Source organism: Eubalaena glacialis, chromosome 15 (assembly GCF_028564815.1).
Source record: "Eubalaena glacialis isolate mEubGla1 chromosome 15, mEubGla1.1.hap2.+ XY, whole genome shotgun sequence".
Taxonomy (NCBI): domain Eukaryota; kingdom Metazoa; phylum Chordata; class Mammalia; order Artiodactyla; family Balaenidae; genus Eubalaena; species Eubalaena glacialis.
This window is the reverse complement of record NC_083730.1, coordinates 87,295,086-87,312,718: the sequence shown is the minus strand read 5'-3', so window position 1 is coordinate 87,312,718 and position 17,633 is coordinate 87,295,086. Positions and strand designations below refer to the sequence as shown.

At 47.8% G+C, this 17,633-nt stretch overlaps 1 protein-coding gene across 1 annotated transcript; it reads right to left on the bottom strand.

Annotated features, from left to right (window-relative positions):
- Window positions 1-8: 8 nt before the first annotated feature.
- Window positions 9-17,199, bottom strand: DDX55 (DEAD-box helicase 55). Its single transcript, XM_061169562.1, has 14 exons — window positions 17,057-17,199; window positions 14,175-14,225; window positions 13,995-14,081; window positions 12,737-12,828; window positions 12,595-12,657; window positions 10,577-10,726; window positions 9,496-9,685; window positions 6,295-6,377; window positions 4,293-4,424; window positions 3,351-3,443; window positions 2,369-2,483; window positions 1,727-1,895; window positions 986-1,278; window positions 9-726 (listed from the first exon to the last, which is right to left on the bottom strand). Exons 1-14 carry the CDS (start codon window positions 17,162-17,164, stop codon window positions 550-552), a joined length of 1,803 nt encoding a protein of 600 aa, XP_061025545.1. The 5' UTR covers window positions 17,165-17,199; the 3' UTR covers window positions 9-549.
- Between the last annotated feature and the right edge of the window lie 434 nt (window positions 17,200-17,633).

The following is a 17,633-nucleotide window of genomic DNA, read 5'->3' as shown; positions in this document are numbered from 1 at the left end:
CAGTTTATTCAACAGAAGGCATAATAATTTTCCAGAATGACTTGCTTCCTCTGTTCTTCAGATACTCACCAATAAAACAGTACTAGGGGCTGTGCAGGTGTTCTGCGCAGTACATCAAAGAGAGAACTGAAGTCCAGGGAGAAGGACATCCAGGGAGATCAGGTGCCTGAAAACACTGAGGAATTTTAAAAGGCCTAAAATCAAGTCTACATCAGTATCTTTATGTTAAAAAATAAGTATAAAATAGCCACCAAAAAATGAGCTCTTTGAGTAACCCATCAAAATAAATATTGACATCTGTTATTTACACTCAGTTAATTTACATTTTCTTCTGTTAGACTTCAAAGACTGGTATGTTTTTAATAAAATATTCATGAGCGTGAAACCCCTCACATCTCCCCCGTCTGCAACAACAGCTTTGGGAGAGGTGGTTCTTCCCGGACGTCTGCTGAAGTTCTGTTCAGTAGACGCATGTGCGAGCTGTCTGCAAGCGCAGGGCAGCTCCTGGCATTCCCGTTGCGCTCGTGCATTTCACCTGAGCGGCAGGAATCAGCAGTCATCTTCCAAATCTGAGATCCCCAAATCTGCTGTCTTGACTGATCTTTTGCCACTTGTCAACAGCCCCTTCTCGAATTCTTCTTCAGTAATTTTGCCTTTTTTAAACTTTTTCAAGAGCCTTGTGTCATTAAGAAGTTCTTCCATGTCCTCATCTTCGATATCAGAACCCTGAGTGCAGAAGAGATCAACAAGCTACTGAATTTCTCAGCAACAGTGTTCTAAGTGAAACCAGCAATTTTAATCAGTAACTACAAGCTCTTAGATCAGCTTCCACAAACAGCGCGTTCCCCACCCAGGCCACCAAGGGAGTTTAGAAATCTGAGAGTCCTATGCAATTCCTATTAGAAGATAACCATATACTACACTTCAGTGAAACTTGTTCACAATTCTAAGTTGAGTATTTAAATAATAAAAATGCAAACTTTACCTCTTTCCTTTTCCGTTTTTCATTCAGTTTTTTCTTCTTTTCCTTTTTGGCCTTCTGCTTTGACCAAGCTTTATTTTTTACGAATTTTCTTCTCCCTTCATTTTCTGTTTTCTCTTTTCTTTGTTGCTCCAATAGCTTCTGCCTCTGCTTTTCTCTGATTTTATCTTTAAATGGAATAGTGTCTGTACTGACGTCCACGGGCACGAAATCTGGAAACTGCTTCCCTCTCAGCTCCGGCATCTTGGGCATCCTCAGCAGGGCAAAACCTCGAGCAAGACTTGCAAAATCGAGATCTGATTAAACCAAAACATTGCAGTTAGCACACCCAAAATAGGATTATAAGCATCAACCCACAGAACATTCATAGCAATACAATTTTAATTACATTTTTACTTAAAAGGAATACTCAGCAGCCAGTGTATTCTCTGTCTACTCAAACCCAAGGAAGACTGTCTTTTATTTTATTTTTATTTATTTATTTTTTTGGCCACGCCGCACACACGGGATCTTAGTTCCCCGACCAGGGATCGAACCCATGCCCCCTGCAGTGGAAGCTCGGAGTCCTAACCACCAGACCACCAGGGAATTCCCAGGAAGACCTCCTTTTAAATGTTTAGAATACATTAACCCTGGCATAGGCCTGACATCTTTATAAAACAAAGCAGTTTCATACTTATAATACTTCTAAAACCATCAGATGTTTCAGATGGAGATACAATTATGTGAAGAAGTCCAACTTACCCTTTAATCTGAAGATGAGGTTACACTCATGCTTTGCATAAGCCTGGACGTACGACACAAAAGCTTTCATGCCCTTTTCAAACACAGCTCTGTCGGCCAGGGCCATGGACTTGAGCTTTGGAAGGAGGTCTACTGTGTTCTTCTGGACTTTCATCTCCTGCAGGGGGCACTGCACAGGGACCACAGCGTCACTTCTGGCTGGAATCACCCCATCCCCAAGGCTACCCCATAAGAGCCAGTGCCAGTAAAACCAAAGGCAGAACAATCCATTTTAATCTTAAAGCAGAGGCCTGGAAGCCCAAATCCAAGCAAAGTATTTTACTTGGTCCAGAAAGTATTTAAAAAATTTTAAAGCAAAGTTTAAAATGAGATTTTACCTAACAATCCTGATTTCTGGTTGGAAAGTATGGCAACATAGGTCTATGTTCCCAACTAGTGATACTTAGCTGGGGCCGAGCGGTGGCCATACCCCAGAGCCTCTCCACAGCCATAAAGCCAGCCAGGTTCCCGCACGGACATCACCAGCCTGGCCCCTGTATGTCTGCAACCCCTAATCTAAGTTCTGGACCCCACTTGCTGGAAAAGAACTTTTTCAACTACCCCAGCACTGGACATTCCATAGGAAAAAGGAAGACAGCTTACTTTCTGGTTAAGTGCAAGGAAATTGACGTACGACTCTTCCATGGGAAGGAGGAACACAAGCGCGCTGCCGCCATGGCCGATGCGGGCTGTGCGGCCACAGCGATGCACGAAGGCGCTGTGAACAACAAGGGGTGGGAACATGGTCACCACGTGATGGTGGCCGAGCAGAGCACAGGCCTGCAGCCGCACGGCTGATGTGCCTAAAATGACCCGAGGAGCTCCATCCCAACCCGCCGCTTATTAGTGCTATAGAACAGCTGGCGATTAAAGTACACGTGCAAACCAGAGAGGGTTCTGTTAGACATTTACTGTGAACTGTAAAACTTTTAAATTTATGCCTATCTGATGGTACAGGTAGGAGGACGCAGTCTCAGTAGAAAATTTGGAAAACAATGAAAAGCGTAAAAAAGAAAATAAAAGTGACCTATGAGGACCCCCCTTTCCCCCAGGAAGTAACAACTATTGCTTACGAGTTTGTATTTACAGGTGCTTTCCTATGTTTGCAGGCATTTATCAGGAATATATGCTTGCTTTCAGAGAATAACTGACATCTTCATATATGGTGTATATATTGTTCTCCTTTAAACACTCTATCATGTGCATTTCTGCAAGAACTTTAAAAAGTATTTGAGGGACTTCCCTGATGGCCCAGTGGTTAAGACTCTGCACTTCCAATGCAGGGGGCATGGGATCCATCCCTGGTCGAGGAAGTAAAGATCCCACATGCTGTGCGGCGCAGCCAAAAAATTTAAAAATAAATAAATAAGTAAATTAAAAAGATCTATTAAAAAGTATTTGAAACTGACTGAAATTTCTGCATAATACAGTATCACTATTGACCTATCAATGATAGCTCACCAGTTCCCGTATTTTTGCTATTTCGTAATGTTTTGACAACCATCATTATGTTTTCTTCCTCAGGATTCCTATTTCATTAGCCTAGATTCCTAGACAGAGCGGGTAACATTCTCTCATGCTGTACCTGGCATTGCTGGGAGGGTCGTACTGCAAAACCCAGTTTACTTCAGGAATATCTATTCCTCGGGCCATCACGTCCGTGCACACTAAAATCCCACTAGAAAATGAGAAAACACCACGCTGAGTAAGGAGGCCACTGTCTCCCTCACCGTCAAGCAGTCTTTACTGAGGGATGACAGTAACAACACAGGTTGCAGAATCTCTCACAGAAGCAAATATATAGGAATAACATTTTGATTTTTCTTCCTCCTAAGAACCTCTAGGACTTTACAAGTTCTCAGTGAAATCTGTAAAGAGGTGGGGAGGAGACACTGAGAAGATTTTTTAAATTAGCATATTTCCACTGAGGGAAAAGAAAAAAAAAAAACAAACACAGTATTTGGTCTAATCCTTTGCAGCCATTTAAAAAAAAACAAATGAAATTTTCCCTCCCAGACTGTCGTGTATCCATCAATTCTATCACTTTGCCTAAAAGATTGCTTTTAACATAGCCAGAAGGCTCAATGATTAAGAAACACAGAGAAGTATTAGTTCTATGCACAAACAGAATCAAGTTATGATCACTAGAGCCACAAGTTCCCTACAGCCTAGCCACCGGCTGACAATCTGCAGCCTTTAACGGGTTGCTCCTGTCTGTTCCGTCATTCAACAAACAGCTACCAAAGCCCCACTGGGGCAATGAACACAATACAGGTTCCCATTCTTATGGAGCTTAAAACCTAGCAGGGAAGTTGACAGACAAGTAAGGAAGTCAGTGTAGCAAAGTGTAATGGGGTCAGGACAGAGGGCAGGGGCTCTGGATATTTATACAGAGAAGATGTGATAACCAGGTTGGAGGAGGAAGGGGGTTCCAGGCAGGGAAACACATGTGAGGGTTTCGAGGCAGAGCGACCTGCAAAAGAGCAGAGTGGCTGGAGATCCGCCATCGCCAAGGAAGCCAACCCACCTTTGCAATTTGCGGAACTCCGTGAAGATCTTATTGCGCTTATATTTCATCTTTCCGTGAATGCACATTATCTTCACGCCCTTCACCAGGGCCTCCAGAGCCTTTCCACAGTACTCCACGCAGGCGCAAGTGCTGCGAGAGGGGACAGAGGGCTTAGAGTCGTAGGCCGCCTTGGTCCTCCTGCGATGGGGGGAGCGAGGCCGCGAGCACTAGATGCAGTGGGGACCGCCCAGTCGTCCCAGGAGACTGCAGAGGAGAATGGCTGTGCATATCATCCACAACTAAGCTCTCGGCCAGGGGAAGGCCAATCTTTTGACAAAACCCCTTCAGCAGGAGTTAAAACCCAAACAATGTATTCCTACTGTCTAAAGCTGTTCTAGCAAGGGGATCTCCCTGGCTCCCTGAGAAACTAAGGAAACTGAAGTAGTCCCTCACGACAAGAACAATGACATCTGAAATATAGCTTTACCCCTGCTTCTCCTTCAGGGAAATGCTTCTTCCCCACACAGTGCAGTTCCCAAGGGCTCAGCAGAAGTCAGACCTTTCAGGTCCTCCATCCTAGACGTTGGACTTGGAGTCGAGGACAAAAGGGGACTGAAGCAGGGTCATCCCAATGAGGCTGTGCCCTAAACAGATGGCCATCTGGGTCCCCCAGATCCTGTCTTCCCTAGAGGCGGTGCAGCCAACTTTCTCTTTGAGTCTGTGAACTCCCGACACAGCCCCCTTCTAATAAAGTTCACCTTTTTTATTTGAGGGATTCCAAAGGGCTGTCACATCCTTTTGTAGATGAGGGACCTGAAGCTTACAGAGAGGCAGTATGAGTGAGTGGCAGAGGCAGAACCAGAAGGAAGGTTTGATTCCGTCTCCCATGTTCTCCCACTACACCAGGCTGCAGGATTCCAATTTGGGCTAACTCCTGTCTAAATCTCCTGTCTTAAACACCTGTGCTAACTGACTGCTGCCAGATTCCCCAGTTTCCACCAAGAGTCACATCAGTACATAATAAAGCAGTTTTGCACACTAGGGTCACAACCCACAGATCCTGAAAGCAATCTGGTGGGTTCTGAAATCAATTTGGTGAGTATGGACCAGCATTTTTAAAAAATTAGAGCAGAACAGAACAGAAAGCATCAGAATGCATCCCACCTAGTCAAATGCAGTTTTATTAAATCTTTGTTTCAGTTTCGTGTGTGTGTGTGTGTGTGTGTGTGTGTGTGTGTGTACCAGGTTGTGTTTCTAACTGTGGGACAGTACAGCTAATGCATTTTATTGGTGACATGATGGATGGAAAGGAAACATAAAATTCTTTTGGTGTTGCCAAAAAGACAACACCACAGGTATATCTGGAGGAGGAAAAAAACAGCCCAAAGGATGCACACATCTGTTCCTATCTTGCACTCTGACAACAGGACACACCCCAGTGTGGCAGACACTAGGCTGGCGGATCAAACACCCTCCCAACCACTTCCTCCTTCACCTCCCTCAACTACAGAGGCTGGGACGGCTACCCACTTGTTTTTTTCCCATCTCCTAAAGTGAGGGGCTGCTGGGTGACCCTTTGGCCCATACAAGAAAAGCAGAAGTCAGCTTGGGAGGGGGCTGTCTGAGAAAGTCTTTTGCTTTTCTGATTAAAAGGGTCGGATATAGCGAGCACTGCCCTTCCCCCCTCTCTGCCTTTCCTCTTTTATCTGCTTTCAATGCAAACGTGGCAGCAGGTGTCACCGTGGTCATCTTAAAACTAGGAGGTGACCTACAGGAAGGAAAGGCCAAGACAGCTAAAGAAACACTGGTCTTGACGTTGCTGAGACGGAAACCAGGGTCAGGAACTGCCTGCCTCTGGACTTCTTTCTACAGGAGAAAAATAAACCCCTCCAGCTTGAGCTGCAGAAGTCATCTGCAGCCAAACACATTCCTAACAGACAAACAACCTGAAGGGAATTCCAAACCTGATGGCTACACACATGTGCACGTTCTGGGTGTGGCTGAACTCCAGAAGTATTACCTGAAGAAGACCAGGTGTTTTTCCTGCTTATGATTTCGAAGAAAATGTACCAGCTGATTAAATTTCTCATCTGCCTTACATACCTACAAAATAAAAAGGAAAACCAATAAAATAAAAACAAATTTGCTGACAATAATAACCCCATAGCTATTTTCAGTTTCGGCCTTAAATTTTAAGGAATCTAATTTCCTCCATGAAAAGGGACAGACTTTCGTCAGAATGTTACTCAGTCTACCGAGATCAGAATAAATATCAGCCTGGGCTGCTGACACACGTAACTCACAAAGTCATGTAACTGAGGACAGGGAGTCACCCAGTGCAGTAGGTACCTCCCAACCCCAACATGCAAACAGCGTCATGCCGGCCATAACACCATCCCCAGGGGAGGTCTTTAAAATGCAGATCCTTGGACACAGCATACAGATTACGAGTCATAGCTGTGGAATTGGATCCAAGGGTCCGTATTACTTAAGAGTGCCCAGGAGATCCTGAGGCACAGCCATGTTCAGAAATCACTGCTCTAAGGTAAACACAGGTCTCCACAGCGGAATGCACAGAATTATTTCACAGACCTCCATGGAGACAGACTCCAGTCTCTCTTAATAAAGCAACCGAGTGCTCCTAAATTGGAAACATTTAAGTCCACCTGAATGCATCCCATTTTTACCCTAACCAAACCCTCAGTCTGGGACTTCTTTCTCACACACTCAGACATCTCTAAATGCAGTCACTTAAATAAATGCAAAAGAGCAGAGTGCAGCAGCAGCCACAGTGGGCTCCAAAGCTAATTTATTACTACTTACTACACACTAAGCACTGGCCTAAAACCTTCATCTGTATTAATAAACCAATCCTCCACCAACCCTACGAAATGGGTGCTAACAGAGCCCCCATTTTACAAGTGGTGAACTAGTGCAGTTAGGAAGGGACAAAGCCTAGCTGTGCAGCTGGGCGGCCTTGCCCTCGCACCTCTGCTCGTAACCACTACACTATCCACCACCTCCTCCCTCCCCTGGGAAAAGCCGGCCTCCTAACTTTACCAGCCCGGCTGCAAGCAGAAATAGCAACACCGGGTATAACACCTCCTGTCTGATTTCAAACGCATCCTCCAGGCAGCTGCAGCAGAGGTGGTTTTCTGATCTGCAAACTCTTCTGCCTTCGATCTCCCCATGAATCGACCCAAAGGACAGCGACCTCATCGCCCTCACGGTCCGCAGCACGAGGGACACTGGTTTGGAAACGGCCCACTTCTTCGTGACCAGGTCACTGTGTTCAGGAGCTGAGCAGCCCCTCTCGGCCAAAAGAAAAGCCCCACCTCCTGGCTGACGATTTAGATGCGCCTTGTCAAGCAGTGACACTGGCCTGCGGGTTCTCCCAGTCCCCAGATGGCGCTGCCACCCTGGCTGACCATCCTCTCTAGATGCCCCTGGCCCGACCCAGTGATGGTAGAGAACAGAAGAGGGTGGCCTCATTACTAACAATCACATTTCCAAAAGCCCTCCCGCTGCTTTGTGAGGAAACTACAAGTAAGGGCAGCTAGGATTTACTGCTGCAAATTCAGCAACTCCCAGCTGTAAATCGAAAAACACCATTTAGGTTACAGAGCAGAACACTATCGCCCAATAAAGTCTCCTTCAGAGAGGCCATAATTCGATTTTGTGTTTCACCTGCACGTCTGGCTGTGCCCTTCTCTAACTCAGGCTCATATTAACGGGCCGGTAACCCAGCATGTCCCGTGCCTGCACCCAGCACACCCCGTGCACGTGTAATAAAAACATTTGATCACTTGGCGACAGGAGGTCCATAAACACCGTCCTTGGAGACTATGCTTAAAATACAGTTATGCCTGCGTTAACTTCCTTATTCACTTACTTGCTGAATGACAAGCATCATCACACATAGCCATGTATCCTAGCTCTGTCCCCAAATGCATTTTTTTTTAATTAATTAATTTATTTTTGTTTTTGGCTGTGTTGGGTCTTCCTTGCTGCACGCAGGCTTTCTCTAGTTGCAGCGAGTGGGGGCTACTCTTTGTTGCAGTGCACGGGCTTCTCACTGTGGTGGCTTCTCTTGTTGCGGAGCACGGGCTCTAGGTGCGCAGGCTTCAGTAGTTGTGGCACACGGGCTCAGTAGTTGTGGCACACAGGCTCAGTAGTTGTGGCTCGCGGGCTCTAGAGCGCAGGCTTAGTAGTTGTGGCGCATGGGCTTAGTTGCTCGGCAGCCTGTGGGACCTTCCTGGACCAGGGCTAGAACCCATGTCCCCTGCATTGGCAGGCGGATTCTTAACCACTGCGCCACCAGGGGAGCCCCCCAAATGCATTTAAAAATGTGCCACAGGGTATCATTTTATAGATTTGGTTTCCTAGAAAACTGAAAGCCAGTCTCTAGAGCACTTATTTTTTGCTTGCTTATTTGTTTTTTTTTTTGGCAGCACCATGCAGCATGCAGAATCTTAGTTCCCCAACCAGGGATCAAACCCGTGCCCCCGCAGTGGAAGCACAGAGTCTTAACCACTGGACTGCCAGGGAAGTCCCATTTGCTTGCTTATTTGTTTTAATTGCTAAGAGTTAACATGTATCAGTGGGAACACTGTACATCGTATTGATAAAAATTGGAAAATCTAATAAGTTGTTAAAACAATTATTGTAGGTGATCATTTAAAAGGAAAAACAGGACTTCCCTGGCAGTCCAATGGTTAGGACTCCGCGCTTCCACTGCAGGGGGCGGGTTCGATCCCTGGTCGGGGGACTAAGATCCCGCGTGCTGTGCGGCGCGGCCCCAAGAAAAACATAACTAAGCTTACTGAAAGCGGTTCAAGTCAAAAAAAATTGGTAATTTTTTTCACTAAATTGCTTTGGCTTATAATACTTGTTTTATTTTTTCCAGCTTTACTGAGGTATAATTGGCAAATAAAAATTGTATATATTTAAGCATTTTTACACATTAAAAATCTATACATGTATACACTGAAGGTGTACGAAGTGATGACATGCGCATACACTGTGAAATGATTATCATAATCAAGTGAATTAACATACCCAGCACTTCACATAGTTTCCTTTTGTATTTGAAGAACTACTCTGTTAGCAAATTTCAATTTCAAGTACACGACACTGTTAACCCCAGTCCCCACGCTGTACCTTAGACCCCTACATCCTCCTCGATGGCCTGCAGGAGTCAGTGAGACCACCCAGCGCTCACCATGTAGTAGTTCTCCAGGCGGGAGGGGGTCTTCTGAGTGCTGCTAGCCGCCGCGCCCTTCTCCTTCACTGAGATGCGCACAGGGTTCCGGAGGCCTGCTCTCACCAGGTTCTCCACTTCTTGCGTCTGAGTGGCCGAGAAGAGGCCCGTTCTCCTCTGCTTCGGCAAAAACTCCAAGATGGTGTTTATGCTAAAAAGAGAGGGCTCATCTTAACCCCTCACTTATCAGCATAATCAACAAATGGTGTTTTATGATACTAAACAGGTTATTTTAAAAGACTGAAAACCATCACAATATTTACAGTAGCTACTACTGGGAGGTGAGATTATGGGCGATCTTCATTTCTTCTGTATACTCTCATTTTCCCAAGGTTTCTTCAATGTAAGCATATAATTTTACTTTTATAATGGGGGGCAATTAAAAGAGTGAAATTAAGACAAAACTTTTTGAGACTAAAAACCATTAAACTGTACACTTTACATGGGTGAATTGTGTAACATATGAATTATATCCCAATAAAACTACTTTTTTAAAACTCACAGATACTTTTAAAGAAGCCATGGAGGAAAACACATCTTAAGAACATCAAAGACAGAAGAAATGGAATTTAAATTGTGTGGAAGAATCTGAAGGATTAAACAACATAATGATTTGAAATTCACATGCGGGACTTCCCTGGTGGTGCAGTGGTTAAGAATCCGCCTGCCAATGCAGGGGACACGGGTTCGAGCCCTGGTCCGGGAAGATCCCACGTGCCGCGGAACAACTAAGCCCGTGTGCCACAACTACTGAAGCCCTCGCGCCTGGAGCCTGTGCTCCGCAACGAGAGAAGCCTCCGCAATGAGAAGCCCGTGTACCGTATGAACAGTAGCCCCCACTCACCACAACTAGAGAAAGCCAGCACACAGCAACGAAGACCCAACGCAGCCAAAAAATAAAATAAATAAATAAATAAATTTATAAAAAAAAAGAAATTCACATGTGGCTAATAGAGACAGTCATGGAGTAATAAAGGAATTCCATCTTGGGCTCCCTTTCATCCTGTGTCACCCGAAGCCCATGAAGTCCAAACTCCAGTACCTCGCCTCGAACCCCATATCCAGAAGCCTGTCCGCTTCATCCAACACCAGGACCTCCAGGGACCTCACGCAGCTGGCCAGATCCAGGCCCTCTGCCTTCCTTCGGAACATGTCCTCCAGGCGGCCTGGGGTTGCCACAATGATGTTCCCACTACGAAAACAAAGTTAACATTTACCGCACTCGCTGGATCTCGGGGACCTTTGTGATTCCAAACACCAAGTTTTGTATTCCCCCCAGCAAAAGTCATCTAAAATGCCAGCGAAGAGAAGGGAGACCACCACAGTGGGAAGAGAAGGCTGCACCGTGAGGGGACAGGTCTGGGTTCCAGGCTGAGATCAAGGGCAGGGCTTAGCAAACTGCCTCTTAGGTCACATCTGGCCTCCGCTGTTTTTGTGACATTTTATTGGCACGTAACTACACAGCCTCCTTCATTCATGGGTTGCCTCTGGCGGCTTTCCCACGATAACAGCAGAGGTGAGCTGCTATGACACAGACTGTGTGATCGACAAAGCTAAAATAATTACCATCTGGTCCTTTACAGAAAGGGTTTGCTCACCCCCTGACTTTACTCAACCACTTTAGGTCCCAGGTCACTCATCTATAAAATGAGAATGTCAACAGAACGAGGGATAATTTTATGTAAAGATCACAAACTGTCAGACTGAAAGCCAAACGTGGCCCCCACAGACTGGGTGACCTGCAGGAAAGTTTTGTTGTTTTTGTTTTAAATGTGAATTACATGCCAACAGTTAAAAAAAATCTGGAGATAACACACAAAAATCTGGAATTCCATATTCTTTTTTAAAAATTCAAAACCTGGAGAACTGAGCCCAGAGTTCTGTGGGCAGCGACCAGCTGGAGGTGAGTACTCAGGCACGAACTAGCCAGCTCCTCCCACTCCCCGCCCACCCCTTCACACGTTGATAGTATCCTCTGAGCCCTGTAGCAACTCGAGTCTGTGACCCCTGCTGCAAAGTATCTCCCGTTGTAGCTGCACACAGCAAGTGCTCAAGAAAAATAGTTTTCTTTATTAAGATTCACTGACAAACTGGGCACAAATTCTACTGCTGCTCATTACAAACCTTACTCATCGTGGGACAATACAATGCCAAGGAGTGATGGCCATCGCGTATTCAAACACACATTCCGAACGTTTATGAAACACCGGCCGTGTGCTCAGCGCCTCTCTAGGCTCTGAAGGTAAAATGCTGCCAGACAGACACCACCCCGACTTTCCCGAGCCTCCTGGAGACACGGAAGAGCCTGGCACGGGCAGCACCTGGGAGAAAGCCAGCCCGCTGTGGCAGCAGGGCGGGCTGTGAAGGGGGGCAGCAGTGGAGAGTGGTGGCTCACAGGTCCCACGCAAACACTAGGATCTATCCCAAGGGCCAGCAGGAGCCACTGAAGAGCTTTCAATGAGTGACACGACCTGACTGGCATTCTGGTTGCTACGCGGAGCGTGGACTATCGGGGGCAAGAGTAGACACACACAGAAGAGAGAGAGACAGAGAAGCTACTGCAGGAGTCCAGGGGAGAAATGAGTAGGAGAGGTGGCGACGGGAAGGCTGACGGTTAGAGACACGCTCTGGAGAGAAAATGCAGAGGATGTGGTGACAGTTAACTGTCAGGGGTAGTGGAGGGGACGGTGAGGAGCCGAGGCTGAACCCCTGACTTCAGGAGAAGCAATGGGGGCAGGTGAACAGGCAACTCCAGATGAGGCGCAAGTCTGGGGATGAAAATTCCAAGCTCCTGTTGTAGACGTGTTTGCAACAGCTGTGAGACGCCTGGGGAGATGCCAAGCAGACAAGTGGATTATCTGTGTGTCTGGGGCTCGGGGCGAGGTCAGGGACCACCACGGTAGGGACGAGATCGTGAGCCCGTGAGCAAAATGGGAGGTTGCCCTGAAGAAAGAACTTTTTGTGGGGAGGGGGCTTCTGAAGCAGGGGGTTTCCGGTTAAGCCTAGATCATGTGTCGATTCCTCTTGGATTCAATGCCAAGAGCAAGCAAGGCAACTTACCCGTGTTCCTTAAACCTCGCAACATCCTCTCCAGGATTCCTGCCTCCGATCCAGAGAATCTGGCTAAAACAAGAAAAGTGTCTTTGAGCAGGTCAGGCAAAATCACAGCCCATGGCTGACAGGGACCCTGCCTCCCATTTACCTGAACTGTGGGAAGGGCTTCGTGAAATGCGACAGGACCTCATCTATCTGAACAGCCAGCTCTCGCGTGGGTGTGATGATTATGGCGCCAACCTGCCCACGCGGGGGAAGGCACGTGATTAGCAGAGCCCAGGGCTTGCAGAGCTGAACTCACACAAGACGCACCCTCCACCTAATGGACGAAGGTTCCCAGAGAAACAGCACCTCCTGGGCTTTTTCAGCAGTGCCCGGTCACGGTACACATCGAGAGTTGACCCTTGAATGATGGGGGGGTTAGGGATGCGAACCTTCTGCGTAGTCGAAAATCCGCAAATAATTTACAGTTGGCCCTCCACATAACCAGTTTGGTTCCTCCATATCCCAATTCCACATCTAGGGATTAAACCAACCTCGGCTGGTGTAGACCTATAGTTATTCACTACTAAAAGAAACCCGCATTTAAGTGGACCTGCACCATTCAAACCCATGTTGTTCAAAAGTCAACTGTAGTTTGAATTATAGTCAGTCCTCATTCTGTTCTACAAAGTGGCCACATACGCTGTTAGCGAATACTGGACCATTGCTCCTGGGGAAATGGGGTTAGGTTCCTGCAAGCCTCTGGTCACATTTGTGTCGGCCTATCAATACATAAGCTTGTTTTACATATATTTCTGTTTAAAGATACCTTATTTTGTAAGTCAACTATACTTCAATTAAATTATTAAATAAAGACACCTCATTTAATATATACCGTTGATTCATTAACACTGAACTCACAGCCAACAGCACTATCAAAAGAAGCTTATGTAACATGTATTTTCTCCATAAGGCACATCACAGCCTCTTTGCACTCAGGAACACTCGAAAGCGCTTCAGCACTATGTTTGGGGGTCATTTTAAACAGTGAAATCACCAAAAAAAAAAAAAAAAATCACCTCAGTAAGTTGACCAGGAAAAGGACACCTGCTTACAGCCTGAGAGGTGGAACGAGAAGGCAGTATCGCCCTGATCAGACTCAGCTGGGAAAGTGCCATAAGGCGACTCCCATTTGTCGCTGCCCCACACAAGTCCATGCATGAGCACGAAAGCACACTGAGTGCTGCTTTGGGGAGCTACAGATAAATGTTAAGGAGTAGGCAGATTCATAAACACAGAATCTGCAAGTAATGAGGACAGACTGTACTTTTTCCTTCTTACTTTTTCAAGCTTTTGACCAGCTTCTTCCTCAACTGTGAACTCTCTGATGACTAAGTGAAAATAAACCGTTTAGCTATCCTCACCTGACTCTTTTTTAACTTCTCTTCCCTTCTCAGGAGAATTTCCAGGATGGGGATGATGAAAGCGAGTGTTTTGCCACTACCTGTGACCTGCAAAGGGCAGAAAGTTTCCGTTTGCTTTTCCTCACAGTTCATTTTGGAAGGAAAACAGGAAGACAGGCTGCATTTACACAAGGTACTCACCGCTTCTGCAGCAACATCTTTGTTTTTCATGAACAGAGGGATGGTTGCAGACTGAAAAGAGAGATGGCAGAGCACTGGTTAGGGGATGCCGTGACTCCACCGATGAGGCCCAGAGCCCGAGGAACACAAGGCTGGCCTTGGTCACACTGGACCCCACCACAAAGTGGACTCCAGTTACAGCCACCACCAGGGGCCCCAGTGGGGTCAGCTCACAGGTAATACAGCAGCGGTGTCCACACAGACAGCATGGAGGGCAAGTGAGCCAAGCTGGGATTTGGGGGTCCTGAGTTCTAGCCCTGCCTCGCCTACTCTTCCTCTCTGGACCGGGAAGGGTTTGAAGGCACTGTGTTCCTTTCAGCTCTAGTATCACAAAACAACGATTTAAATAGGCCCTCTAATTATAAACACCGCAGAAAACCCACAGGGTTACAAGAGGCCTGGCCCTTTGGGTGCAGCCACGAGCAGCTGAACCTGAAGCAGACTCAGGTCTTGGCTTCAAGGATGCCCCCTCCAGGACCACACTCCACTCCTGGTCCCCAGAGCCTGAGCTCACCCATTGCAGCACGTGCAGCCCTTTTCTAACTGCTTCAACACAAGTAAGTCTCAGCCTGGGTGATTTCTGTGCCCGCAGGGAACATTTGGCAATGTTTGAAGACATTTTGGGTTGTCAAAACAGGGCGGGGGGGCTTCCCTGGTGGCACAGTGGTTAAGAATCCGCCTGCCAATGCAGGGGACACAGGTTCGAGCCCTGCTCCGGGAAGATCCCACATGCCACGGAGCAACTAAGCCCATGGGCCACAACTACTGAGCCTGCACTCTAGAGCCAGCGAGCCACAACTACAGAAGCCCGTGCGCCTAGAGCCTGTGCTCTGCAACGAGAGAAGCCACCGCAATGAGAAGCCCACGCGCAGCAACGAAGACTCAACACAGCCAAAAATAAAATAAATTTATTAAAAAAAAAAAAGAATTAGATTTTTCATTCTTTTTCACACTAAATCCTCAAAATCCATTGTACATTTTACACTTAGAGCACATCTCAATATGGACTCACCATCTTTCAAGTGTTCAATAGCCACATGTGAGTGACTACCATAGTGGACAGCACCAAGACCATCGACTCCAATGGCAGACACTGGGTCTTCTCTGCACTACAGTCCCAAGGCATGGCACAGAGCACTGCCTGCTTCCTCCACATCTTTCCTGAGGAGCCTATGGACATCTCAACTTAACATTTCAAAACAGAACCCTCTTGATTTTCCCTCTGAAGCCTGTTACCCTTCCCAGCCTTCCTCATCTCAATAAATGATACCACCATCCACCAGCTGCTAAGGACAAAAACCTCAGGGTCCCTGTAGATTCCTCCTTCGTGAATCCCACATCTGGCCCCTCAGGAACCCTAAAGCTATCCCAACATTGACTTTTCTTTTTTTTTTTTTAATTATTTATTTATTTTTGGCTGTGTTGAGTCTTCGTTTCTGTGCGAGGGCTTCCTCTAGCTGCAGCGAGCGGGGGCCACTCTTCATCGCGACGCGCGGGCCTCTCACTGTCGTGGCCTCTCTTGTTGCAGAGCACAGGCTCCAGACGCGCAGGCTCAGTAGTTGTGGCTCACGGGCCTAGTTGCTCCGCGGCGTGTGGGATCTTCCCAGACCAGGGCACGAACCCGTGTCCCCTGCATTGGCAGGCAGATTCTCAACCACTACGCCACCAGGAAAGCCCCCAACATTGACTTTTCAATATCCACTGCTTCCTGTCTACTCCAAGCCACCATCACCTCTAACTTGACAGTGGCCTCCTAATGGACCTCCTCACTTCTCCTCTTATTCCTCTGAAGTCTATTCTCTACACCGCAGTTACATCCCTTCCCTTTCTGCACAGTTTCCCATGGAAGACAGCTTCCCGCTGCATTTAGAATACAAGCTCCTACAAGGAAGACCCTGCACGATCCGGCACCCGGTTTGCTCACCTCTTACACTACTCATGCTGCTCCAGCCACAGAGGCCTTCTTTCTGTTCCTCCAATCTCATTTCCAGCCCCAGGGCATTTGCACGGGCATTTCTCTCTGCTGGAATATCATGCCCCCAATCACCCCACAGCCAGGTCCTTCTCATTCAGGTAGCAGCTTAACGACACCTCCTCCGAGAGGCCTCCTCTATCTTATCTCCTATCCTGTACCTTCTTGTCACTGTCTGCTCCACAACACTTATCACCAGCTGAAATTACCTTATTCCTTTACCCCTTTCTCTCTCTCCTGCATTAGAAAACAAGGCCCATGAGTGGGGACCAACACTGCAAAATTCCTGGAGCCTAGAAAAAAAGTACCCAATACGTAGTTTGTCCTCAAGAAATTTCTTGAATAAATGAATAAACTGGACCAGGACACTTCACTTAGCCTAAGTAATAATAACAACAATGACAGCAGGTAACATTTACTGAGCGCCCATGATGTGCCCCAAATTGTCTTAATCTCCACAACAACCCTCTGGTAATACTATTTTCGTCATTTCACAGAAAAAGGAAATGAAGCACAGAGAGGTTAAGTCATTTGCCCAAGGTCTCACAGCTAGAGGGGGTAGGGGGAGAATACGAACCAGGCACTTGGGTCCCAGCACCTAAGGGCGGGGTGGGGGGCGGTGAAGACCCTGGCACAGATGCGCCGCCGCCTGCCGCCTCTGCCTGGCGATCATTAACCAGCTTGGCATCACCCGAGTCGGCGCAGCAGAAACACGTGGCAAAAGTCCCAGCCGGAGGGGTGAAAACTCCAGGATGCGAGTCCTAACACCTACCGGCCGCGTCCAATTCAGCGGGTGCCGGGCCCGCCCTGAGCCTCCCTTTCCCCACCTGCCCCCTGCGCACCGAGGGCCCACCTCCCCGGCCCCGGGTACCTGCACCGGCGTCATGTACGGGAAACCCAGCTCCCGCAGGACACCCAGCACCCGCGGGTGCAGCGGCACCGGGAGCGACTCCCAGGAACCCTCCGTCACGTGCTCCATGGCTAGCTCCGCCACCCCAGCTACCACTCAGACGCCTCCCGGGCGCACTTCCGCTTCCGCTCGCCAACAGGCCGCGCCCGGAACCATGCTCCAGTCGCAAAGTTCCGGAGGGCGGGGGAAGGCGCCCTCGCCGCAGGAGAGTGGAAAGCCGACAGCTGGCGGATGAAAGCGGGCCGCGGGGACCCGGCCATGGTGCCATTCGTCCAGCGCAGCCACCTGGACTCGGAGCGCCTTTCCACATCGAGCAGGCATTTGGGCGGGAGGGATTTTGCCCCGGCTCTCACACTTTCCCTGCCAGTCGGAGGCAGGTGGCTGCACAACACCGCGTCCTCGCCAAAGGACAGTGGGTCTGGAGGGAGTTGACAGAAATGTACCCCAGCTCGGGAGCCCCAAATATGCAAAACAGGGTGATGGTGGGGATCCACTGCCTACTACACAATAAATGTTGGTTTACTTCCGAGGAAGTGAG

Bases quoted from the DNA above. Each gene is read 5' to 3' on its own strand.
- DDX55 (XM_061169562.1), bottom strand. From the start codon at position 17,164: ATGGAGCACGTGACGGAGGGTTCCTGGGAGTCGCTCCCGGTGCCGCTG. The intron at 9,686-10,576 runs GTACTGGAGTTT...CTCTCTTTTTAG, and splicing joins GATATGGGGTTCGAGGCGAG to CATAAACACCATCTTGGAGT. The intron at 1,279-1,726 runs GTAAGTTGGACT...TGGTTTAATCAG, and splicing joins CCTCATCTTCAGATTAAAGG to ATCTCGATTTTGCAAGTCTT.